General features: G+C 52.2%; 1 protein-coding gene across 11 annotated transcripts in view; it reads right to left on the reverse strand.

Annotated features, from left to right (window-relative positions):
• Nucleotides 1-40: 40 nt before the first annotated feature.
• SEC16A (SEC16 homolog A, endoplasmic reticulum export factor) overlaps nucleotides 41-26315 on the reverse strand; it is a 43071-nt gene continuing 16796 nt past the window's right edge. For 2 of the 11 annotated variants that reach the window (XM_030818198.1, XM_030818197.1), the window contains exons 7-30: nucleotides 26126-26300; nucleotides 24591-24733; nucleotides 23852-23913; nucleotides 23636-23774; nucleotides 23061-23306; nucleotides 21343-21440; nucleotides 20137-20218; nucleotides 19843-19960; nucleotides 19534-19645; nucleotides 19224-19329; nucleotides 17477-17617; nucleotides 16076-16189; nucleotides 15626-15818; nucleotides 14107-14325; nucleotides 13423-13505; nucleotides 11297-11449; nucleotides 8231-8308; nucleotides 8001-8057; nucleotides 7711-7822; nucleotides 7121-7258; nucleotides 6712-6806; nucleotides 5497-5574; nucleotides 4909-4968; nucleotides 3520-3751 (exon numbers count right to left, since the gene is read on the reverse strand). In XM_030818198.1, the coding sequence (XP_030674058.1) occupies nucleotides 3584-3751; nucleotides 4909-4968; nucleotides 5497-5574; nucleotides 6712-6806; nucleotides 7121-7258; nucleotides 7711-7822; nucleotides 8001-8057; nucleotides 8231-8308; nucleotides 11297-11449; nucleotides 13423-13505; nucleotides 14107-14325; nucleotides 15626-15818; nucleotides 16076-16189; nucleotides 17477-17617; nucleotides 19224-19329; nucleotides 19534-19645; nucleotides 19843-19960; nucleotides 20137-20218; nucleotides 21343-21440; nucleotides 23061-23306; nucleotides 23636-23774; nucleotides 23852-23913; nucleotides 24591-24733; nucleotides 26126-26300 (2970 nt within the window). In that variant the 3' untranslated portion in view covers nucleotides 3520-3583. Of the gene's footprint in view, nucleotides 1771-2233; nucleotides 2338-3519; nucleotides 3752-4908; nucleotides 4969-5496; nucleotides 5575-6711; nucleotides 6807-7120; nucleotides 7259-7710; nucleotides 7823-8000; nucleotides 8058-8230; nucleotides 8309-11296; nucleotides 11745-13422; nucleotides 13506-14106; nucleotides 14326-15625; nucleotides 15819-16075; nucleotides 16190-17476; nucleotides 17618-19223; nucleotides 19330-19533; nucleotides 19646-19842; nucleotides 19961-20136; nucleotides 20219-21342; nucleotides 21441-23060; nucleotides 23307-23635; nucleotides 23775-23851; nucleotides 23914-24590; nucleotides 24734-26125; nucleotides 26301-26315 lie in introns of those variants that run through there. The other 9 variants (XM_030818200.1, XM_030818201.1, XM_030818202.1 and 6 more) reach the window with 9 other exon arrangements.

Raw genomic sequence — 26315 nt, forward strand, 5'->3', positions numbered from 1 at the left:
CTGCACTCACTAGCTTCCAACAAACCAAAGGGAACCACACTTGAAGGTGCTTAAAGGAGCGCAAAATATTTTATTCAACAATTTGCAATGTAACAATTCTCATTTAGGAAAAATAGCCGCTCCCGCCTGGAGGAAGCTTCTTGAATCGGAAGTCGTGGCAGTCGACCCCAGAACAGCGGGCAGGGCCGACACGAAGAGGTCCCAGGAATCACACGAGCTGACCAAGGGACAGAGAGGGCTGCCCCGTCACAGGGACTGGCCTTTCTCCAAGTGACAAGGACAAATGGATCCAGCGGGACGCGCCTGTGAAACATTTTGGAAAACATCCTGGGTGGTCTGGGCTAAATGATCAAGTGAAACAGAAAAAGCCAGGAAGGGCCTGTGCTAACTCCACATTCTACAATTTCTACACTTAAATTTAAAACACCAGTTTATATTCCTCCAGCAGAACCTACAGAAATTATCTACTGATTTGTATTAGTATTTAAATCTTTTCTTCAGTCTCTTTAGACTTGACAAGAATACGAAGAGTTTTCAGAACAGTCAGAGAAGCCTTAAAATTTGCATCAGTGAGAGGAGGCCCGTCTCTGGGTTCAACAGGGCTGAGTCCACCAGGAGCTACTCAAAAAGTCTCAGTGTGGCAAAACTCGGGGCAGAAATACTAAGTTCCAGAGCTGCTGTCAAGAAACTGTGTTAAGATACTCTCCCCAAGATGCTACCAACCCCTGAACCAATGTCCCCCAGGTGAGAAAGTGGGTCACGTGGATTGCACCATGAAAAGTGCTCATGGAAACTGCAGCCTTTTAGAGAAGTGCATCCAGCTTCCTTAACAATGAGTCTGACCGTGCTCCTACACACGAAATGAAGCCCAAATCAAACATCACACGGTCAGTTTTCACCCTGGATGACCACCCTGAGCCATCATGTCAGACAGCCGGCTTTCTGGGGCTCCTTCCCAGTGACTGGGCCACACGGTGGGCAGTCCCCAGTGCTTCGGGTGCACAAAATCACCCATGGTCCTCATCAGGCCATAGAAAGTAAAGTGAGGCTGGAAACGTCTTTGCAACAGGAAAGAAATTCACTTCAGTAACTAGGGCCTCTCTCAAAAACTGAACTAATGCCGAAGGAACCCCGCAGCTCCTCGGAGGCGCTGATTGAGAACACGGCGCCCTCCACTCATTCAGCCAGGTTCAAACACGGCGAGGGCCCAGATGGTGCAGAGCAGGGGTCGGGGTCTGCCTCAGTCACTCTCTCTTTGCTCCCAGCACCTTAAAGGAAGCGTGGGACTCACTAGGCAGTGACTCACAATTGGGCTTGGAGAGGCCCTGGTTACTACCGACCATGTGGCTCTCCTGTGGCAGAGACAGCTCCAGCTTCACTGAATGAACATTCTTAAATGACCAGGAATACTATATCCTTAAATCATCCTAAATAACTAAGAAAGTCACATCATTCTTTTCGGCAAACAATTCTGAGTCAGAGATTCAGTCTTTCCATCCAGAATCTGAAAGGATGGTGGAATTAATTTTCAAAATAATTCATTACGATGGGCAGTGAGGAGGGAGGCGCAGCGTGCGACCAGCTCTGAGTCACCGCTGTGTCTCCCTGGGGGCGGGACGGAGGTCGCGGAGGTCGGTCGGGTTCTTCGGGGAGAACAGCAGCGTCAGGGCTCCAAGTGCAGGTTCACAGCAGGGCAAGCCTAGTTCAGCACCAGGTGCTTCCTCTGGCCAATCCTCCCTGGCCTTGAGCTCCCGGAGGTGGCGCAGGCCTGGAATGAAATCAACAGCATGACCTCTGCATGCCTGTCCCCAGGGTGGGCAGTGCCTGGGCACAGCATGGCAGGGGCGGGTCCACATAATGAACCACATGGGCCATTGGCGCCAAAAAGCCGAAGGCTTCGTTTTTGTTTCTAAAAGCCTCTGGAAACCGACAAGTCAGTGCCAAGTCCTGGGCTCCCTTGAAAGCACCGAGTCCTTAACCATCAACGTTTACTGTGAGGGTGGCCAGGAGGTGCCGCGGTTTCGTCAGGGCCATGAGACCTAGAGCTGCTCTGCAGAGCCAGCCTGGCTGTCCAGAGTCCAGGGACAAGTGGTGGCCAGGCCTGGCCTACTGCAGGGGACGCGGGGACCCCAGGTGCAGACAGCCGGCCAATGCAGGCATCCGCTCTTGCTCCCTCGCAAAGCCTCACGGAGGGGAAAGTCAAGGAGTTTTTGTAAAGGCACTAACCACATGGTAAAGGGAGCAGGACAACACCAAAATCGACTAGTCTGGATGCTGAAAAGCAGGTGACAGCCAGGGGGCAGTGGTCCTGGGAGCCTCGGCCCCAGCCCAGGAAGCCTGCAGTCAGGAGTATGTGAGGCCGTGAGGGCAGAGGCTGGGGTGACAACGGGGCTGAATCCCAAGAGGCCCCAGACCTTGGCCCCCGCTCAGCTCCCCTACGCTGGAGCCAGTCTATACTCCACAGGCAAGGGAGAGGGGAGGAGAGAAGAGGCTGAGGGAGGGAAACCACAGGAAACATTCTAGAACAGTCCCCAGCTGAAGGGCATGTAGTCAGGCCCAGGGGCGCTGAGGGTGGAGCCCTGCAGGTCCCAGGGAAACGGACCCTGAAAGGGGCTGCAGGCAGAACGGACCTGGGGTCTCAGCAACCACAGGCACCAGGAAACCTATGGCCACTTGCAGTTCTGAAGAAAGCAACTCTGGCCCAAGAATTCTACCAGCCAGCCAGATAGGCCGGAGAAGAAAGGCAGCTCCAGACATGAAAGGCTTCTCCCAAGTCACCCTGGGACCTTTCTGTTAAGAAGCTACTAGGAAAAAGAAATAAAAAACATACAAAAAAAGCAAGAGCTACCAGAGGATGTGTGTCACCAAGACAAACAGAATAACTAAGAAAGGCAGCAACATAGGATTCCAAAGCTGGGGGACCCACTCTGGGGAGACCCAGGTGCCCAGGCCAAGGGAGGAGAGATCACACTCGGCTCCGAGACCACAGGCTCCAGGAGGACAGAACAGCAGACGTGGCAGAGCTGGGGGCTGAATGAGGGATACACAAGTAGGAAGCCAAGCACATTTTACAAACTACAACCTAGGAAAAGGCAAAGCGAATGCAGAAGCATGGAGGGCCTGGTGTCCACACAGAGCTCCACACAGGAGCAGGGAGGGAGAAATGGCAGCCGGGGAGGGCCCAGCCTGGCTCCGCAGTGCCCTGTGGACTGCCACCCAGTAGGTGTGCAACTTTCATTCAGAAAAGAGAAGCTGGGCACGGTGGCTCAAGCCTGTAATCCCAGCGCTTTGGGAAGCAGAGATGGGAAGATCGCTTGAGCCTAGTAGTTCAAGACCAGCCTAGGCAACAAGGTGAGACCCTGTCTCTACAAAACATACAAAAATTTGCCAGGTGTGCTGACTGTACCTGTAGTCCCAGCTACTCAGGAGGCTGAGGCAGGAGGATTGCTTCAGCCTAGGAAATTATGGCTGCAGTGAGCTGAGATTAGAGATCGCACCATTGCACTCCAGCCTGGGCAATATAGCAAGACCCTGTCTCAATAAATAAATAAATATATTTTTTAAAAAGAAAGAAAAAGACAATCTAGGGAAGAAAGCTGCCATCACTGAGCAGCAGGGTCAGGAAGTCAGTGGACTTGTTAGGGTCTCGTGGGGAAAGGTAGGAGTCACTCACCTGTGCCAGCTGAGCAGGGTTGTAGAAGGGCACGGCCCCGCTGGGAGGGCCCCCTACAGCAGGGAGGTCGCCAGGAGCCTGAGAAGCACAGAGAAGTCACCTCAGCGGGGCTGCGCTGCACAGCAGCTGGCATTTCAACTGCAGATACAGACACCGCTTCTATGTGGGATTTACAGTACTTTTAAATAAGCTACAGAAGCAGATCGAAGACACTTCTTGCAACACTGGATTTAGTTATTTAATGGTTCATAGAAAAATGGTGAAAATCAAAGCAACGTGCAGAGCAAATGTTTTAAGCACCGGAACATGCAATGGGAAGGTGCACACAGCACTGAGGTGGCACCGAGCGTGCGAGGTGGTTAGGAGGTGCCCACGGCTGCAGATCTAAGGCTCCAGCCATGACACAAGGCCCAGGGCTCTCATTTGCAGGCGGAAGGGTCGCCGCAAGCCTTTCTGCTGAGCCACGGTGCAGCTGGTGCCGTGACAGGCAGAAGATGAAGCATTCGTTCACCTCTCTCCCACACTAGGGGCAGGACACCGTCACTGCTGCACCCACCCCAGCCTCAAACCAACGTTCTCATGCTTGATCAGAAAGGAGCAATCTTCCTTCCAAAGGAGAGCATCCTGACTGGGGAAACACTCGCTCGGCGAGGCCACGACCCAGGCCCGTCATTGGAAAAACCAATTTGGAAAGAGCAAAATGACAGAACCCACTCATTGACTAGGACACCTCAGGGTCGATCCAGTCGCTCCGTGTATGTGGATACTGAACAGCAAATCCCCTTTAAGGCCGTTTAAAGGAACACTGCTGTATTCCCAGCACTTTGGGAGGCTGAGGCGGGCGGATTACCTGAGGTCGGGAGTTCGAGACCAGCCTGACCAACATGGAGAAACCCCATCTCTACTAAAAATACAAAATTAGCCGGGCATGGTGGCTCATGCCTGTAATCCCAGCTACTCAGGAAGGCCGAGACAGGAGGATCGCTTGAACGCAGGAGGTGGAGGTTGCAGTGAGCTGAGATCACACCATTGCATTCCAGCCTGGGCAACAAGAGTGAAACTCTGTCTCAAAAAAAAAAAAAAAAGGAACCCTGTACCCTTGGTCACGTGACGCTGAGGGAGACAACGGGCGAGGTTAGTGGCAAAGCGCACGCGGCGAACCGGCACCGCGTGCTGAGGAACACAGGCGGCACACGCCAGCTCTCATGTTAGTGAGGACCACCAGCCGCAGGTACCTGATTAAAATGCTGGCTCACTTCACGTGATAATGAACTCATTGAACTACAGCGCGAAAGCTACAAAACAGCAAGAACACACATAAAACACAGACAAAGTCAACATGCGCGTCACTGTCCAATCCAAGCTGTCAGTTCCATTTCAAAAGCTTTGTGATGCCATTAGAATCAATATAACTCAAAAGGGAAAAAAGGCCAGTGTTAGCTTAAGATTCCTGTCTTAATGTAAAGCTGTTATCCCGAAACAACCATTAGCTTAGGGGAGGGCTGGGAGGAAAAGTCCAGCCTCGGCCTAAGCCTGCTTCACCTCCTGACACCTCACAATTCAAGGCGATTCCGTGCTGTTGAGGGGAGAGGACAGGAACTGAGGCGACAACTCAAACCCCCTGCACCCCTCCTGGAGCTCCTAAACAGTTTAGTTAAAACAAGTGCAATTTTTTTCCCCCAGGAACACCACCTTCGAGGTGCTCTTGTTTCTAAACTGCCTCTTCCTACCCAGTGCCGCCCTCCATAAAGGAAGAGGCGCCTGGACAGTGAGCTGCTGGGGAGGCCTGGGCTGCGGGGGGCCCTGGCGTCAGCACTCCTTACCTCTCCTCCCTGGGAACCCTCGGGCCTGGAGGAGGGGAGTTCGGAGCCAGGAAGTGACGCTGCAGAGCTTAAAACCTGCTGAGAAAAAGAAGAATTGCAGCGACCAAATCCCAGGGAATTTCAGTCTCTTACACCAGGCCAAAAAATATGAAACTGTTCTAGCCTGGGTTACAAACGCCTTCTTCCACGTAAAGTGCTACTCAGAGAGAAGTGAAAAGAAAAGTGCCTCACACGTGGGTCCAGTCGCACAACCCTGCTGGCTCTAGACCCTGGCAGCTCTCTACCAGGTGCCTGTGTGTGCCCATGACAGGCGTGCAATCTGGGGCTACTGTTACTCCCATTTTACAGTGGGGAAAACTGAGGCTTAGAGAGGTGAGCGACTGTCCCATGCTTTACACAGCTGATGAATGGAGAATAGGATTAGGCCCAGGACTGTCCCACCGTAGAGTGTGCAGTTTGAGCGGTTGAGCGGATTTTGTTTTTTTTTTTTTTTGAGATGGAGTCTCGCTCTGTCGCCCAGGCTGGAGTGCAATGGCGCAATCTCAGCTCACTGCAACCTCTGCCTCCTGGGTCCAAGCGATTCTTCTGCCTCAGCCTCCTGAGTAGCTGGGATTACAGGCACCCACCACCATACCCAGCTAAATTTTGTTTTTTTTTTTAAGTAGAGACGGGGTTTCACCATGTTGGCCAGGCTGGTCTCGAACTCCTGACCTCAAGTGACCCGCCCACCTCGGCCTCCCAAAGAGCTGGGATTACAGGTGTGAGCCACCACTCCTGACTGGTCTGAGCTGTTCTACTTCACATGGGAGTCATTTTTTTTTTTTTTTGGATGAAAATATACTTTTATTATTGGTAGGTAATTTCTCTTTAACTTAGAGTAATTAATTTTATTTTTTCCAATTTTAAAAATTGTAAAATATACATACCATAAAATTTGCCACTTTAATCATTTTTAAGTTTTAAGCACATTCACCAGGCTGAGCAACCATCACCGCCACTATCCCCAGATCTCTGTCTTCCCAAACAGCTCTGTCCCACCCGGCACCCTGCATTCTACCTTCCGTCTCTATCATACATAAGTGCGAGGCGTTTAAGACGGAACACTCTGCGTACACACTGGGTACTGACTTGCAGAAGGCAAGGCCCTGTCTGGCAGGATGGGGAGGTGCCTCCTTACTGGGTACCTTTCCCCTCTTTCCCACTGCACCCGCTCACCTTGGGCTCTGGGGCAGGCTCTGGATTGGCCAGGCCCCTAGCTACTGCAGGCCCTTCCCTGCCAGTCCCGTCTGGAAGCTGTGGTTCTTCTGCATCTGGGGATGACAGAGTGAGGAGGCCATCATTCCGTCCAGAACGTCCCTGGGGTCTCACTGAAGACACCCCGAGAGGAAGAGGGTTTCACGCTGCACACGCGGCACACTCATGCACACGCGGCACACTCATGCACACGCGGCACACTCATGCAGAAACAGGCAAATAAAAAAAAAAACACAAACCAACCCCAGGCTCTCTGCATGGTGGCCAGGTCATTCTTTTAACGGGAGATTTAGGAGAGACTCATAGAAAGAGGGTCAAAGGTCAGGAGACTGGGGGCTGACCCGGAGGGGCTGGTGCTCATGCTGCCTACCTGGGCTTGGCACGAACAAGTTAGAAGGAATTGGGAGTGGCGCGAGTGGAGCGACAAAGTCTGCAGGAGCAAGAGCCGGCTCGCTCCGCTGGGTCCCGCTTGGATTCAGGACGTCAACGTAGCGAGCTCTGGTTCCGGCTGCAAAGGGGAGGGAAGCAAATTGAGGTGAACGCACCAGGTGGCCTCCAGCTTCCAAACGCTCTGCGCTCACTGTGTCAGAGGAAAAGCACACAGGGACGTGCAGGAAGCCATGTTGTGGCCCAACCCTGACAAGGACGCCTTTCTACACAGATGTGTTTTGGCTTTTGGCCCTGGGGTGGTTCCCTATCTCATCCCACTGTGGCACAGGCCCTGTGCTTCTGGATGGGACATGGCTGCGCCCACAGCTTGTCAATGCAGACCAGCTGCCGAGCCACGCAAAGCTCTGGAGAGCTGCACTCGTCCCCAAGGATTCCTCCTCGTGACACCAGCATTACCTTCCACGGTGTGACACCCATCACCTCCTCCCCATGCACAACAGCTACACATCGGCCTCTCTCTCTGGGACAGTTAATCATTCGAGCAAGCTCCCACTCCAAGGCCACCCTCACCTGCTCTTCTAGAGTACATGTTCACGGGGGCTCCGGGAAGCCCTGCGAGAGCAGGCGGGGCGGCTGGCACAGTCTTGGGCATCGAGGTTGGAGGGGGGGGCGGGGCTTTCTTCTGCAGAGGGAAGCACAGCTTCAGACACCCACCGTGTGCACAGAAACCCACTGGGATGGGGATGGCATAGTCAGGAGGCTCCAAAAGGGGCAACAGCCACCCAAATATCACAGGGCCACACGAGGCTGTTCCCTCCACTCACACCTCACACCCAACGGGAACTAGAATGACAATTTACCTCCTCTTCTGGCTCACTTAAATTCACCCACTGGTTTTTCTTTTCATCCCAAACAATCTGCCAAGATTTTAAAAGGAAAAAAGGTCAGTAGACTGAACCTAAACAGAATTAGAATCTGATTAATGATGACACTTCAAAACTTCAGGAAACACCTACTCAGGTCTGCTCTGAAAGTGACAGAAAAATCATTACAATTCCTCGGACGTCCCTGCGTATTTGACAGCACTCACCGATTTGTTCTTGTCATCTGGCAAATAAGCTTCTGTCTTTTTCTTTCCAGGTAGCCAACGAAAGAACCACGATTCACCCTAAATATAAAAAACATAAGAACAACTTTGAAAACATTATGTTCCATGAAATAAGCCAGAGGCAAAAAGACAAATTCTACAGGACCCACTTCTGTGAGGCCCCAGTCGCCAGATCGACAAACACACCCGGAGAATGGAGGTGGGGAGCAGATCCACAGACACCCGGAGAATGGAGGTGGGGAGCAGATCGACAGACACCCGGAGAATGGAGGTGGGGAGCAGATTGACAGACACCCGGAGAATGGAGGTGGGGAGCAGATCCAGAGACACCAGGAGAATGGAGGTGGGGAGCACATCCAGAGACACCAGGAGAATGGAGGTGGGGAGCAGATCCAGAGACACCAGGAGAGGTGGGAGGGAACCGGGAGTTGTTTTGTTTCAAGGGGACAGTTTCTGTTTGGGAAGGTGAGAGAGTTTTGGAGATGGATGGTGGTGATGGCAACACAACAGCATGAATGTACTCAGTGCCACAGAACTGTGCACTCAGAAAATGGTTAAAATGTGCATTTTGTTATGTGTATTTTACTGTAATTTAAATAGGTCAGAACAGTAACGTGCCTTCAGGAACTTTTCAAGTCTAAACACTGACAAAGCTTCCGACATCCTCCCCTTTGAGAAGCGGAAGGGGGCTGTCCAAGTCAGTGTGTGTAGGAGGCAGACACAGCCCCTCTATGTTTCCCATGCGTGGAGAATTCGGTTATTAGGAACTTTACTTTGTTCTTCATATGATGCACTTCATTTTTGTTAGTTTTTTGAGACAGAGTCTCGCTCTGTCCCCAGGCTGGAGTGCAATGGCCTGATCTCGGCGCACTGCAACCTCTGCCTCCCAGTTTCAAGCAGTTCTATGCTTCAGCCTCCCGAGTAGCTGGGATTACAGGCGCCCACCACCATGCATGGCTAATTTCTGTATTTTTAGTAGAGATGGGGTTTCACCATCTTGGCCAGGCTGATCTTGAACTCCTGACCTCATGATCCGCTCGCCTCGGCATCCCAGAGTGCTGGGGTGACAGGCGTGAGCTGCTGCGCCCAGCCTCCCAGAGTGCTGGCGTGACAGGTGTGAGCCGCCATGCCCGGCCTGATGCACTTCACTTCTACTGAAGAAAGAGGAGAAGCCTCAGCAGCTACTACACACCCTCAATTCTGTTTCTCTGTGAGTTCTACTGGCCAGACAAGCTGTCCTGGGGAGGCCTGTGATAGCCTGTGTGCTGGAAACCTGCTCAAGTATTGTGTTTTATCTCAGAGCTCACACAAATTTGGAATTAAATGTGTGTTTATTTTCAAGACAGCAGCCATAAAAGAAAAACCTGATCACTGAACTTTATTAAAATGAAGAATGATATTCTTCATAAAATACCATTACTAGGCCGGGCATGGTGGCTCACACCTGTAATCTCAGTACTTTGGGAGGCCAAGGCAGGCAGATCACTTGAGGTCAGGAGTTTGAGACCAGCCTGGCCAACATGGTGAAACCCCGTCTCTACTAAAAATACAAAAAATTAGCCGCGAGTGGCGGTGGGCACCTGTAATCCCAGCTACTCAGGAGGCTGAGGCAGGAGAATCGCTTGAAGCTGGGAGGCGGAGGTTGCAGTGAGCCAAGATCATGCCAATGCACTCCAGCCTGGACGACAGAGCAAGACCCTGTCTCAAAAAAAAAGAAAAGAAAAAAAAAACCATTACAAGTAAAAAAATAATCTACAGATTGGGAGAAGATATCACAATAAATACACCTAACAAGGACTTATATCCATAATACAGAAAGGACTCCTGCAAGTCCTTAAGAGAACACCATTAAAAATGGAGAGGAAAGCCAGGTTGCGGTGGCTTACACCTGCAGTCCCAGCTACGAGGCGGGAGGATCACTTGGGCCCAGGAGTTTGAGACCAGCCTAGGCAACATAGTGAGACCCCATCTTTATGGAAAAAAAAAGATAGAGACTTGAACAAGCACTGCCCCAAAAGAGCGGTGAGATGGTAACAGGGACAAGAGAAGGTGCCCAGCGTCACACCTCGCCGTGGAGATGCAGAGGAAGACGCAATGAGATGTCATCAGCCCCAGCACAACGGCTAAGTTAAAGAACTGGCACTGCCCAGTATTGGTGAAGATGAGGGATATCTGGGGCCCTTGTCCTCTGCTGCCGGATGTGTGACTTGGTCCAACCAACCATTTAGGACAACTGCTCAGCAGTGTCTCCTAAAGCTGAACACACACTCATCCTGCGACCTAAACCCTCAGCTCCTCGGCGCGCACCTAAGAAAAACAAGCGCATTCGGCCGGGCGCGGTGGCTCACGCTTGTAATCCCATCACTTTGGGAGGCTGAGGCGGGCGGATCACGAGGTCAGGAGATCGAGACCATGGTGAAACCCTGTCTCTACTAAAAATACAAAAAATTAGCCGAGCGTGGTGGCGGGCGCCTGTAGTACCAGCTACTCAGAGAGGCTGAGGCAGGAGAATGGCGTGAACCCGGGAGGCGGAGCTTGCAGTGAGCCGAGATCGCGCCACTGCACTCCAGTCTGGGTGACAGAGCGAGACTCCGTCTCGAAAAAAAAAAAAAAAGAAAAACAAGCGCATTCGCCAAGAGATACGCAAGGAGGCTCCTGGGGCCTGACTGATTCCAGCCCCACACTGAAAGCAGTCCCAAAGTCCACGGCTGGGAGAAAGGATCCATGAGCCAGCAGCAGGCACACACCACAGTGACAAAGGAGCAGCTGCTGTCTGGTCCCTTGCAGGTGGGTCTGACAGGTAATGGCCAGAGGGGACCTCTGGGGACCGGGCTGTGTCCCCATGCTGACCTGGGTGGGCTATTATCCTATTATCTGAAGGCACAAATACACAGACACCCATCATGCTGTGTGCACTGTAGACACTCGGCTGTTGGTATCAGGAGGCTGTTTGCATGTGTGGTGAATTAAGAGGACGGCGCTCTGGGAAGCGTGCCTCCTGCCCAGACCCTCCCGGCTGCCGGGCGCACCGTGGGCAGGCTGTACTACCTTCTTAGGTTCCTTCGTTTCTTTCTTGGCTGCTTGTCCGGGTCTCTTTGTTTCGGGAGCGGGTGGGAGAGACAGAGGTGGCTGCATGGGACCTGAGTCGGCACGATCCCACCCTGGGGGAGCCTCCGCGTCTGGCACCGTCCTCGAGGGGGTCTGTCGCCAGGAAATGCAGAACAGGCTCTCCTGGGGCTCCTCACAGGAACCGAAAGAGAGCGGGGGACGCAATTCCCCAGGCGTGTTCCCTAAATACATCACCGAGAGGCCGGATGACTCCGGTGACCAGAGGGAGGCAGGAAGGGGGCTGGGGAGAGCAGCCCCTTGACTGGGCCTCCCGGAGCCTCTGCCTGGCCTGACTAGAGAAGAGCCAGCCGCACTTAATAAGCAGCTCCGTCTGGGAGCACTCAGCACTCAGAATGCAAATGCGCGGGCATTCGATGGAGATTCTGGGCTGGAAGAAACGGAGCGTGAGCATGCACTGAAGGAAGACTGGCCAGAGTGGGGCAGTGGGCGTTCTCAAAGATACAATGATTTTTTAAAATATTTATGCCTGGGTCAAGTCCCAGTTTTTAATAGCTCAACCCTAATTTTTACTTTTCCAGGGACACAATATTTTAAAGGGTAAAACACCTAATGCAAGTTCAAACTTTAGCAATCGCCTACTGATGGGATGCCCGTGAAGGGCTGGGTATCTGTAAGAAGGTTCCAGAATGCGGTCTGTATAAATGCAACCATCCCTCCTCGTTAGGAGTAGAGCAAACAGAGGAGGTATTTATACCAAACATGTCTAATGAGATAAATCTCACTTTCAGGAAAACCAGTGAAAATGTTAGAAATTCTACTGAATTCCAGGACATCCTCTTCTGAGATCAAAAAATTAGAAAAGAAATTCTACTGTAGAAAAAGAGACGGCCAGGCCGGTGGCTCACGCCTGTAATCCCAGCACTTTGGGAGGCTGAGGCGGGTGGATCACGAGGTCAGGAGTTCAAGATCAGCCTGGCCAAGATGGTGAAACCCCGTCTCTCCTAAAAATACCAAAAAAAATGAGCTGGGCATGGTGATGAGCACCTGTAGTCCCAGCTACTTAGGAGTCTGAGGCAGAGAATTGCATAAACCTGAGAGGCGGAGGATGCAGTGAGCCAAGATCGCACCACTGCACTCCAGCCTGGGCGAGAGAGTGAAACTCCATCTCAAAAAAAAAAAAAAAAAAAAAAAGAGATGGCCAGGTGCAGTGGCTCACACCTATAATCCCAGCACTTTGGGAGGCTGAGGCAGGCAGATCACTTGAGGTCAGGAGTTCGAGACCAGCCTGGCCAACATGGTGAAACCCCCATCTCTACCAAAAAATACAAAAAATTAGCCACGCATGGTGGCACATGCCTGTAGTCCCAGCTACTTGGGAGGCTGAGGCTGGAGAATCACTTGAACCTGGGAGGCAGAGGTTGCAGTGGCCAAGATGGCGCCACTGCACTCCGACTTAGGCGACAAAGCGAGACTATGTCTTAGGGAAAAAAAAAAAAAACCAGGCTTGGTGGCTCACACCTGTAATCCCAGCACTTTGGGAGGCTGAGGCGGGTAGATCATGAGGTCAGGAGTTTAAGACCAGCCTGGCCAACATGGTGAAACCCTGTCTCTACTAAAAATACAAAAACTAGCTGGGCGTGGTGGCACACACCTGTAGTCCTAGCTACTTGGGAGGCTGAGGCAGAGAACTGCTTGAACCCAGGAGGTGGAGGTTGCAGTGAGTCGAGATTGCACCACTGCACTCAAGCCTGGGCGACAGAGCAAGACTCCATCTCAAAAAAAAAAGAAAGAGATGTAGAAATCAGAGAAGGTGCCCATTTTGGAAGAATTAAAAATAAGGGGATTTCATGATATTTGGGTATTTCTTCTACTTAAAGTAACTGTTTTTACACTACTGAATTCTCTCTTCCCCATCTTTCCCTACCAGTGTTTTCACCAACTCTTCATATTTTAAGGATGAAAGCTATTTAGAAGCACTTTCGCTTGAAGAAACAATTTCATAGTCCTCACTACCATCATCCTACTTACAACTCAACAAGGAGTCTGGGTGCCCACTCAATGAACTTTATGGAAAACAAATAGTTTAAGAAAATGTGACAAAGTACCAGATCAGCAAATTTTCCATCAAAATTTTCTTCGCTTAGCTTGGAAAGTGAGTTTCCAACAGGCGCCTCCTGCGGCACTATCCCTGTCAATGGGAAAGAGAGCAACTATGATCTCAGTCACGAGAAGGCGGGACGTATGTGTGGCACACAGATCAACAGGCACACCACCTTCCCACCCAGCTACCGCCACACCAGCATGATCTGCAGAAACCAAGACCGAACATCTTCCCACATGTGTGCACACTCTTTTATTTTTAAAGCTAGGCCTATGTTTTGCTTTGTCCATATACACACATGTAGACACAGGCACAGACCAGGGACAAGATCCACCAAATCGAGTTCTAGACAGAAGTTCATGACCTGCCCCTGTGCATCTCACCAGGCGTTCAGGAGGGCCGTCTAAAGACAGACCCCAGGAGACCCATGGCCACCATGCCCTGCCCCAAATGGCCATTTAAGCTTCATAACAAAAAGCCAAGTTACAAAAGGAACTGGCATTAACACTGCTACCGTAGTGAGACTCTGAACCCATCCAGTCTGTAACTTCCAGAATTTTTGGTCTACATTAAGACAAGTAATGTAAGTTGTTTCAAGCTCAAATAACTTCAGTCTCTTCCACCAATCCCCACAAACACCACACCACATGCTGCTTCTGCTCTCGAGACAGCATCTCTGCAGCCCCACCTGGGTCTGGGCTCCTGGCTTCCTGGAGCAAGTGTCTCCTTTCCTGCAGAGGTGGCACACCAGGCGGGAGGCCAGGCCCAGGGGGCTCTGGGAAGCCAAGTGCAGGCCCTGGGGTCACACAGCCAGGACCCGGCTCCAGCGGCCCCGCGGGCAGTGGCACTGGGAACATTGGCACCCTGGCAGGACTGGCCAATGGGCCGTCAGGGAGCGTCTGCGGAGCTGCATGGGAACAGTAGAGAAGAGGTCTGGGGTTACTGAGGGTAGCTTGAGTCACTGGAAGGAGCTGACACTCAACATGTTTATGACAAGTTATTTTGTACAGCCCCATTTCTTTTATAAGGGAGGTCCAACAGAGCAAAAAGCCCTGAAGCCACCACCCCACCCGAACCATCAGTGGTTTGGAGAAAAGCAGAATATTAGCTTCCTTTTCTAGGGGTGGGGGCAGGATGAACACTTGTGCAGTCAGAGCACCACGTGGGCTCCAGGGCACGGCCCAGCCCAAACGCAAGCCCATGGCGGCTGCCTGGCACAGAGCTCTGCTAGACTCGAGTCTCCTCCTCCATGGCCAGTGGTCAAACAGGCCACTCATTCATTCATTCATTCATTCATTCTTCCGACTCAACATAAAACCTGGGAGGGCTGCTGCCTACCAGCACCATGCTGGGCCCTGGATGCTTCAAGAACAAAAGAAATGCTGGGTCCTCATGGGGGTCGGGACAGATGAACTGAGTAAGAAGAGAAAGCGCTAAGGAGAGCAATCAACCAGGAAGTGGTAACGGTGTCTGAGGACGAAGCAGAGTGGACATCAGGCAGGGAGGGTGGGCAGTGGGCCCAAATCAGGAGTGTGGCTGGTCCACAGCGTAGGAGTGGACACGGCACCAGGGCAGGAGGGCTTAGGGCCAAGCCTTGGAGGGCCTGTGGCCACCGTGAGGACCTGGCTTGTCCTCAGGTGAGATGGAGAGCCTGGAGGGTCTGGGGAAGAAGCAGGAGGCGAGCAGGAAGGAGCCGTGCTCATCCAGGCATGCGGCCCTGCGTGCAGGCTGCGCTGGCGAGGTTCACTGACGAAGGAAGCCGAGAAGCGCGTGAGAGGAGGGGGCATCTGGACTTGACTCCCTGGAGCTCTGGGCTGGCCCTTCCTCCGACAGGGCCAACAGGGAGAAGCAGGCTACAGAGGGGCACAGCCGAGGGCGCCGCCCAGACACAGTGCAGCTGAGGCTCCCAGAGAAGCAAGCGGGGAGGCTGGGCCAGCAGCGGGCGCTCAGGGCAGTGTCGCCAGCACATGGGTATTTATGGACATGGAAAGCCACGAGCCTCCCCTCCATGGGCTCATCACGGGAGGAAGCATGAAGGGAAGAGGGAGGAGACCGAGGAGCCCCACAACCACCGCGGTGATGCGAGACACTGCCTCCAACAGTCCACATCTGAAAGCAGTTCTCCAGGAGGCAAGGGCGCAGGCCATGGCTCAGTCCGCAGGAAGCCAGGGCATGTCCGAGGGCAGCAGCCGCGCACCTGGGCTCACCTGAGGGCAGCAGCCGCACGCTCGGGCTCGAGTGCTCAGGGCTCGGTGCAGGCACCGCCAGCAGCGGGTTGGCGATCCCCAGGGTCGCTGGCTGACTGAGTCCTGGCCCGTCCAACTGCTCCACCTCGGAGCTCGGTGTGCCGGGACACTGCTGCGGGAAGGCTCCGTCCTGATGCCATACTCCAGCCCCCTCCTGAGGGAGAACAAGACCGGCCCTGTGGAAGCCGCCTGTGGCTGCACTGCAGCACGGCCCGCCCACCACCACCGCGCTTGCTGTGTCCCTACTTCAGGACAGGAGGCACTCAACGCCCTTTCTGGGGAATTAGGGAATTCTCCCAGGCACGCATTTGCAGTTATACTGTCTTTAGATACATACTTTCAGTGCGGAAATGACAGGGACAGAAGCCACCTTGCCAGACGCCTCTGTGCCACCCCAAGCCAAGGCTGTACCTTAATCTGCTGCTCCACCTGCTGCAGGTGAACCAGCCACATGGGTGCGGCCAAGGACTCCTCTTCTGGCTTCTCTTTCAGCTGGGGATCGAAGAGTCGTAACTGGGAAGCCATCTAGACACAGGCAAAAATCAGAGGCCCCTGTCACCACTGGGTGATGGCAAGTGAGCCGTCTTCAAAATGCCCGGGCAATGCAGCTTCAGTGTTCACTGGCGATAAAGTTTAATAAGCCGCATACATGTTTCTAGTATGTGCTTAGGTGACACCTAGCACACGGGACGCTGGGTGACTGGGAAGTTGCTGTAGACAACCTCTTGGCCCACGGGCACTGGGTTGGCAGCGCTGGGCACCCCCCTGGAACAGGCCTGGCCCGAGACTACCACCTGACCATGTGGACCCGACTCAGCAAAAGCTGGACCCCCCCCCCTCCCGGGGAATGTCTGCATGCTTTCGTCGGGAATTTGGGGGATGCAGAGCAGGGCAGAGGGGGGCAGAACACAAGTTTGGCCCTGTGTTCATAACCACTAAGGTGGGAGATGAACACCTAAGGACTCATGAATGACTCTCTGAACTTTGAAATGGGTCTAAAAATGTCCCTAATACATTTTTTTGGGTATCCCACGAGCACGTTCTCACAAATGGAACTATTGACAAGAGGTGAAGATCCTGGTGCAACACAGGCACCTCCCATACTCTCTGTCAGTCACGCCGCCTCCGTTTTACAGGGGAAGAAACTGAGGCCTGCAGCAGTACAGCCAAGACTCAAGCAAAGGCTGCTGGAGTCTGGACACTTAAGCTATCAACCACCAGACTAAACTGCCTCAAAATAAGAATATCCTGGCCAGGCACGGTGGCTCATGCCTGTAATCCCAGCACTTTGGGAGGCCAAGGCAGATGCATGCATCACTTGAGGTCAGGAGTTCGAGACCAGCCTGGCCAACATGGTGAAACCCCATCTCTACTAAAAATACAAAAAATTGGCCAAGCGTGGTGGCAGGTGCCTGTAATCCCAGCTACTTGGGAGGCTGAGGCAAGAGCATCGCTTGAATCTGGGAGACGGAGGTTGCGGTGAGCCGAGGTCGCACCACACTGCACTCCAGCCTGGGTGACAGAGTGATACTCCGTCTCAATAAAAAAAGAGTATCCTACGGACAGTTCCTTCTGATTGTGAAACTTGCTGCCAAGGCTCTGTGCTGGCACACGGTGCCTGAGAGTCCCCAGGCAAAGACGCAAAACACGAAGCCATTCAAAGATCTTCACCCGCCCAAGAGGCAGGTTCCGAGCGCCTACCACAATGCGCGTCTGAACCATCACCAACAACCCCCTTGCCCAGGGCCTCTGGCAAGCCCTCCTTCCCTGCAGTCAGCACAGCATCCCGAGGACAGGCGCCAGCGGCAGCACCTCCACAAGCTGGCTGATCAACACCGGGGAGTACAGGTGTGGCTGTGTCAGGATGCTCTTCGCGATGGCCTCACAGTAGTGGAAGGCTTGCGTGGCCAGCCCCATTTCTGCCAGGCGGCAGGAGTAGATGAACTTAAACACCTGAAACGACAGAAGCCTTACTGCCCCGTGGCTCCCCTGCGTCCGAGCATCCCCGACGGACAAAGCCTTGCTGCCCCGTGGCTCCCCCGCGTCTGAGCATCGCCGATGGACAAAGCCTTGCACTGCCCTGAGGCTCCCCTGCATCCGAGCATCGCCCTGTGAGCTGTGAACTCTTCTGGACACTTCACTCATCATTGTCTCCCACCCACCACGCCCGCTGACCACAGTTCTAGTCCCTGTTTCCCGAGGGATTTCAAGAGCAAAGTGAACGACTAAGCTGGTAAGTAACTCATTCTGCTTTCCCCCCAGCCCCTTTCATGGGACCACTTGGCTCTCATGGTCACAACGCCCCATGAGCGCGGCACTGAGACCACTGCCTTCTGTGCAGCTCGAGCTGCTCCACAGACATTCTCTAGATACTTCATTCTTTTTTTTTTTTTTTTGACAAGGTCTCACTTTGTCACCCAGTCTGGAGTGCAGTGGCACAATCACAGCTTACTGCGGCCTCAATCTCCTGGGCTCAAGCAATCCTCCCACCTCAGCCTCCGAGTGGCTGAGAACACAGGTGCATGCTGCCACGCCTGGCTAATTTTTCTATTTTTTTTTTGGTAGAGACAGGGTGTCATTATGTTGCCCAGGCTGGTCTCTAATTCCTGAACTCAGGTAATCCACCCACCTTGGCCTCCTAAAGTGCTGGGATTACAGGCATGAGCTACCATGCCCAGCCTCTCTATATATATGTTTTATATACACCACCCCCATACTGCATCAGAGAATACCTCCCTCAAATATTAAAAATAGCTCATACGGCCGGGCGTGGTGGCTCATGCCTGTAATCTCAGCACTTTGGGAGGCCGAGGCGGGCGGATCATGAGGTCAGGAGATCAAGACCATCCTGACTAACACGGTGAAACCTCATCTCTACTAAAAATACAAAAAATTAGCCGGGCGTGGTGGTGGGCGCCTGTAGTCCCAGCTACTTGGGAGGCTGAGGAAGGAGAATGGCGTGAACCCGGAAGGCAGAGCTTGCAGTGAGCGGAGATCGTGCCACTGCACTTCAGTCTGGGTGACAGAGCAAGACTCTGTGTCAAAAAAAAAAAGCTGATACAGGCCGGGTGCGGTGGCTCACGCCTGTAATCCCAACACTTTGGGTGGCTGAGAGAGGATGACTGCTTGAGCCCAGGAGTTTAGGATCAGTCTGGGCAACACAGTTTTTTTCTACAAAAAATAAAAAAAATTACTGCAGCCTAGTATTGCTGCCTGTAGTCCCAGCTACTCTGGAGGCTGAGGTGAATCACTTGAGCCTGGGAGTGATCAAAACATTGCACTCCAGCCTGGGCAACAGAGTGAGACCCTGTCTCCTTTAAAAAAAAAAAAAAAAAAAAAAAGCTCATGAAAATAATTGAAATCAAATGCAAATGGAAAGCCTCAATTCAATGTGATCTTGTTTCTTAGTATTTTAGATCAAATGTCTTCTCAAGATCCTCCCCCAAAAAACTCACATCATTTTTTTCCATAACAATTCAAAAAATCTAAGTACCAAAAGCTCGTTAGCACTGACTGCCTGCCCACCCACGACAGCTGCAGGCTGGCAGCACCTGCTTACCTGGAAACTAGGCAGGGGGCAGGTTTGGGCACCCAGGGACTGGGCGTACTCATAGGCTTCCGTCCTCTGGATTGCTTCGTTGGTTGCGAACTTTAAGAATGGCAAACTGTAGAGGGAGTGAATTATTTTGATTTGGAAAAAATGGCCAATTATTGGCATAGTCAACCTTGGAGCAAATCATCCAGAAGTGTGTCCCACCACATGACAAATAAAGACATGATTCTGGCCATTTCTGAATTAACTAAAGGAGAAGGATTTTGTTTTACTTTTAAAGGAAAACTTACAGGACTACACCGACTTGATTCTTTACCTGTGATTTGATCCAATTAAGACAAGCTTTGTAGTTTTCTTCGTATAAACACCAAATCCAACCTGGGCCATAAGGTAGCAAAAGTGTGCCGCATCTAAGAGGCCCTTTGAAGCTGGGGAGAATCGACAAAGAGGCGGAGTCTCAGTGATTGGGAATGCTTGCAGAAGTCAAGGATGCGCACAGAAGGCACCAGAGATGTGAGCTGGACCGAGAAGGCCAGGTTCTTGTGATTTCTGCCAGCGCCACAGACAACCGGGCCTTCGGCGCTCCATCCGCGATGCCTGATGCCCATCTCCACGCCTGACCTACCCAGAGTGTCGCCCATGGTAGCCATCGTCCTGGACTCGACGTCCATGTTGTTGTTCAAGTTGGACAAGACCATGGCGAGGTGCGGCCTCCAATCTCCCCATTTCTCGTCTCCACAGCACTAACGTGAGGAAAAACAAAATGAAGCCTCATCCCTGGAAACCAGCGCCATTTCAATTCCACACAGCTGGGCTCACCAGCATGAGGAGGCACCTCACGGCCTGTGACAGCATCACCTATGAGCAAACTCCATACAGGCAGTGGAGCCTGTGCGAGCCACCAGGCAGTGCCACTCACCGTGGATGCGGCAGGCATCCGCCCGGACATGAGCTGGTAGACTGTCTGCAGAGGGTCGTTGATTGGGAGGCTGTTGGCAAACCTAGGCAGACATAAACACAGAAAGATCCCATGCTGGCTCAGCTAAAAGAAAAAAGCCGGCCAGACATGATGGCTCATGCCTGTAATCCCAGCACTATGGGAGGCCGAAGTGGGTGGATCACCTGAGGTCAGAAGTTAGAGACTAACATGGAGAACCCCCATCTCTACTAAAAATACAAAAATCAGCCGGGTGTGGTGGCACGCACCTGTAATCCCAGCTACTCAGGAGACTGAGGCAGGAGAATCACTTGAACCCAGGAGGCAGAGGTTGCAGTGAGCTGGGATCGTGCCGCTGCACTCTAGCCTGGGCGACAGAGCAAGACTCCGTCTCAAAAAAACAAATAAATAAAATAGTAATAAAATAAATTTTTTAAAAAATCAGCCCTCAGCCCTCTGATGTAATGATTAGACTTATGTTTCACCTAGGCAAAGTACACACATCTCAGTATTTTATTTTATTTTTCTTTCTTCTCTCAATATTAAAAAAAAAAAAGCTGTAAAAGATAAGGCCAGGTATGGTGGCTCACGCCTGTAATCCCAGCAGTTTCAGAAGGCCAAGGCAGGCAGATCCCTTGAGGCTAGGAGTTTGAGACCAGCCTGGCCAACATGGCAAAACCCACCTCTACTAAAAATACAAAAAATTAGCTGGGTATGGTGGTGGGTGCCTGTGGTCTCAACTACTTGGGAGGCCAAGGTGTGAGGATCACTTGAACCTGGGAGGCAGGGGTTGCAGTGAGCCGAGATCGCGCCCCTGCACTCCAGCCTGGGCAACACAGCAAAACTCAAAATTAAAAGAAAGCTATAAAAGATGAAGATTAAGGAATTCACTGAGATTTTATATGAAGTATTAAAAACCATGCAGTTAATTAAAAACTTTTTAAGCTCTCCGCAACATGACCCAAGGAAGCCTCGAGGCCAAGGAAGCGCGAGTTCGTGTGGGAGCACAGCACAGTCAAGTGAGATCCGCCTGCCACCTGCTGCCTGCCCCCAGAGTGTGGATGCTGCCTGCTACAAGGAACCAGCCCTGCCGCCTGCTGCCTGCCACCTGCCACCAGAGTGTGGACGCCACGTGCTGCAGGGATCCAGCAGGGCTTGCCACTGGACCAGGCCACCGCGGGACTGTACCTGGTCATGACTCGGGCGTGTGTCCGGCTGTCCATCTTACTTGCAAGTAGCAGAGCGTGACCCCACAGGCCGTTCTTCATCGCAGACTCCAAAGCATCCTGCGAAAGGCATTTCAGGGACCTTGGTGGGTTATCGGTGGCCTCACATGACATGAGTCAAGACAGGTGACAGGCCATGTGTCCTCACGCAGCAGCAGATACACAAACAACCCAAAGGCCTCAAAAACACACTTATTCACCATTTGGAGATTAAAGACACGTAGCATTTCATTATTTTCCTGAGTTTCAAAGTCCCTGTGGTAGTGGGTATTTGTAGATATTTGCTGCTTTTGTCCATTTTCAGCATAAAACACAAGCATGCTAATCACAAAAAGGGCTAACCACGCAGCGCTGCCCACTATGCTGCCCCGTCCACTGGGAAACACGCTCGAGTCAACTCCCCAGTTCTAACAGGAGGCCTCCGCGAATATCCTGTCAACACGGACAGTGGCTCCAGTAAGGCAGCCTCCCCTTTCACCAAAATCATCCAGGGCATAATTTAGAACTTCTGGCTGGGAGGCAAAAATGTTACAGTAGAGGAAGATGTTAATAAAAGCTAACAGGTTACATGACTTCAATCAGTTATAAAACATCCATAATAGACTCATACTGATCAGGCCGGGCGCGGTGGCTCATGCCTGTAATCCCAGCACTTTGGGAGGCCAAGGCGGGTGGATTGCTTGAGCCCAGGAATTCGAGACCAGCCTGGCAACATGGTGAAACCCCGTCTCTACAAAAAAAAAAAAAAAAAAAGTTAGCCAGGCGTGGTGGCGTTCAGCTTGTAGTCCCAGCTACTCAGAAGGCTGAGATGGGAGGATCACCTGAACCCAGGAGGTCGAGGCCGCATTAAGCCATGATCACGCCACTGCACTCCAGCCTGGGCAAGAGTGAGACCCTGTCTCAACAAAAATTAAAAATAAAAAAATAAAAATACTGGTCAAATATGCCCTTTCTGAGTTTATCATGATATAAAAGGACAGAAAACTCAGCCTATCCAATGTCTCTGCTGTTCAGGGCCACACATGCCTGTGAGACTGCCTCTCTCCTGCTTAGCACATCCAAAGCAAACATCATGCACCCTAGACAGCCCCTCCTGTGCACATACTGTCCCTGCTGCAGTCACTATGGACCCCCCAACCCCACTGTCCCAGAGCAGGCTCCTGTCTCAGGCCCCCTGCCTGCCCCGGTCCCCACGCTGCTGTGGCCCCAGTCACTGGACACTACACGCACTGGCTGCTCTCCTGCCCGTGGCCTTTCCATGCACTGCGCCTCCGACAGGCTCGGTGTGCCCTCCCAACTCCCAGTGACTTCTGGGTTGTGGACTCGAGCTTGAGTTTGTGAGAATGCCACAACTTGTGTCATGCACGTTTCATCTGAGATTTGGCACACACAGCAGGGGCACGACCCGTGCTCAACATGTGCATTTATCGAATGACTGAAAATTCAATCTGCAGGTCTCCAACACTGCAAACAGTTAGAAGGAAACCAACATTAACACCTCCAGAAGGATGGCATACAAGAGTCAGGTACTGTTCAGGAAACAGCAAGACCCAAAGCCCCACACCGCAGCGCAGATGCTCCCAAGAAGGGGCCGCATCCCTCCCCGAAGCCTGCATCCCCGCACCAGGCCCGACCCAGTGGACATGTGCAGGCGCCAGGTGCCATGATGAGGAGGCGCACCTTCTTACGGCCATACAGCAACAGCTCCCTGAACCTCTCGGTCTCTTTCTCGAGCGAGCTGGCGGCAGCCGTCGGACCACCAGTGAGGAAAGAGAGCTGGGCCTCGCCAGACTCCTCCTCTTCCACCTGCTCCACTGCCTCATTCGTGAAATCAATCAGGTTTGCTTCATTGGGTGACTTCCCAGGAAGCCACACTGTTCTGTGGTCTCGTAACAGAAGCTCCGCGATGTCAGTCCCTACCACGGTCTGTTTGGGTCAACAGGAACAGGAAGGAGAACAATGGCTCTCAGGTGAGGACGCGTCGGACCACCACAGGCACAAAGCCCCACCCTGGACACAGCCAGACCCACAACTACCCGAAAGGCTAGCAAGGCTGGGCTGAAACCTCATCCCATCCTAACCGTACGTTCCCTCTCCCTCCCCACCCAGCCACTACAGTGTGCTTCCTAGGGAGCCCTCAAGGTTCCCATAGCTGGGCATGCGGATCCCGCCCTGCTCCTTCAGGAGGCTGAGCATTCCCAAGACGAAATGAAGACCAGCAAGAAGAAACACTCTAGAAGTAGAAAGAAACATACCCCATTTTGTCTGCATAAGAGAACAATAAAATTCCAAAGAAGACTTGCAGACTCTTTGTCAATTAAGTTTTCATTCTGCAAACATTTCATAGCTTTGTTCTGTGCAAAATTAATGACATCCACTTTATGGGTGTCGTCTCTGCAGAAAGAACACACAGTGAGCAGTGATGTCTGCAAGGTCGGGCTCCCAAAGAAATGCCTCAACAAGGAACATACTTGGCCAGGGGTCCTGGGAACGCCCGCATCTCCTCCTGCTCAGATGTGTGCTGCAGCAAGGCCTACAAGGAGAGGGCCGTGGGTCAGTGGCAGCCAGTGCACAGCCACCCCGCTGGCAGGCCGGCCAACCCAGGCACAGATGCTGCCCGTGAGAGGAGAGGATGGCATGGGCCACCCGCCCTGCCCCACAGCGGGTGAAGGCTCTGTCGAGGCTGTTACACGGAACATGGCCTGCGTGGACCACAGCCATGATTTCAAACTTTTTAAGCAGTGAAATCCACTTTTTCTCCCCAAATCCTGAGGCAGAACCCGAATACATGTGACAGAAGCCTGCAGAAGCTGCAGGAAGAGGCGCACGCCAGCCCCCGTCACCTTGGCAGTGCCGGGCACATCCACCCCACCCGCCCCCCTCACCTCGGCAGCACCGGGCCCACCCACTGCATCTATCATTGAAAAGCACCAATAAAGCAAACATCCCCAAAACGAGGGCAGAAAATGCATATACAATCAAACCACATCGAACACCCAAGGCAGACGCTTACAATACTGACTTCTAGGAGGAAAAAAGATATGATCAAATAGAAGAAAAACCCTACAAATTGAAAATTCACAGGAATAAGTATTTTCCAAGGACGTATGTCCAGAGACAAGGTCTGACAATTGAAGATGACAAACTGCAAAGCACAGAGTTCCCCGGGGCAGCAGAGCAGTGATGCCACGCTTCCGCGTGTGCCATTACCTCCATGCTGTGGACCTCCACCAAGGCCGGCTGTCCTTCTGAAGGCAGATTGGGAATCACTTTGATAAGCTGACCGCCAGGGCCAAACCTGGCACAGACATGAGGCACTGAAAATTTTTCAGGAGAAGTTGGTCTTGATGAAACTGCATTTAAAATAAATTGAAAAACAAACAATCAGCTTGTCACTGTTTGATGCGTCTGAGCCTAGACTTTCAATGTGCCCACACAGCTGAAGTCACAGGTTAGATTTATCATGACAAACTTCCAACTCAAAAGTCAGTAATTGTTTAATACCATACTTAAAAGTAGAACTTAAGCATATGTCAGGAAAAGAAAAACGTCTGAACCATTAAGCATGAAAGCTATTCCCTTGTACACCGAGAAAGCTCCCGCAACACCCTCATGAGCCATCCTGAGGCTCCTTCGGCAGCGCGTGCTCCTCCCAGGCCTGGCCATTCCCAAGCTCTCTCACTTTCACAAAATCAAATTCAGACTGTGATGACCACACAGCACCCAGAAAAAATGACAGCAAAACACCTCAAGCAAAAAAGAAAATAAGGACCCAGGCATAGTGGTGCATGCCTGTAATCCCAGCACTTTGAAAGGATCCAAGGCAGGAGGGCCACCTGAACCCAGGAGACAGAGACCATGACCGCACCACTGCACTCCAGCCTGGGTGACAGAGCGAGACTCTGTCTCTTGAAAAAAAAGAAATGAAAAAATGTTAACTGAAACAATACTTTAAGAAAGTAAGGCTGGGTGCAGTGACTCACACCTGTAATCCAAGCATTTTGGGAGACCGAGGAGGATGGATCACTTGAGGTCAGGAGTTTGAGACCAGCCTGGCCAACATGGCAAAACCCCATCTCTACTAAAAATACAAAAATTAGCTGTGCATGGTGGCAAACACCTGTAATCTCAACTACTCAGGAGGCTGAGGCAGGAGAATTGTTTGAACCTCAGATGCAGAAGTTGCAGTGAGCCGAGATCACGTCACTGCACTCCAGCCTGGGAGACAGAGTGAGACTCCATCTCAAAAAAAAAAAAAAAAAAACTCAGCCTACTGTTAAATTCTGTAACTTTATATCTTTATGTATATTTCTGCAATTTGCCAAGAAAAAGCATTTGAGCATCCTGGAAGGGAACTTCTGACTGACACGCGGGACAACTGCAGGAGCGCAGTCTCCAAGGGGAATGAGCAGCTCCCTCCTGCAAGCCTGCTGAGCCACGGGGTCTGAGATGGGGATGTGACCAGGGGCTGCCCAGAGCCTGGATATGAGCTGTCCTCAGAGTCACGCTTTAAAACGCATGTCGGGGCAGGCAGGGCAGCTCTCAGGCCTTAAACCAAACTGTAATCGAAGAGACAGCATTGGCCCGTCCTCACACGCTCTGCCTCTTGGAAGGACGGATTGGGTCAGAGCCAGGCCAGGACATCACAATTCCAATCCCAGCCCTGACTCCCGTGTTCAGATGCCGGGCTGGGTGGCCGCCCCAGTGGGGTTAGCCGGTATCCCTCTGTCCTGCTGAGCACACACCTTGCTCCATGGCAGGCCAGACAGTGTCTGCAGGGTAGCCATACTCTGGGAAGCCGGGGCCACTGCTGAAATTGCTGCGGTAGGTGCCGTAAGCGAAATCGCCGTGAAAGGAGCCTGGAGGAAGCGGGGCCTCGTAGGAACCGGCAGCCACATTGTGGCTTCTGTAAATCTGACTCTTAGAAAACAAAGC

This window comes from Nomascus leucogenys, chromosome 8 (genome assembly GCF_006542625.1).
Source record: "Nomascus leucogenys isolate Asia chromosome 8, Asia_NLE_v1, whole genome shotgun sequence".
NCBI classification, from domain to species: domain Eukaryota; kingdom Metazoa; phylum Chordata; class Mammalia; order Primates; family Hylobatidae; genus Nomascus; species Nomascus leucogenys.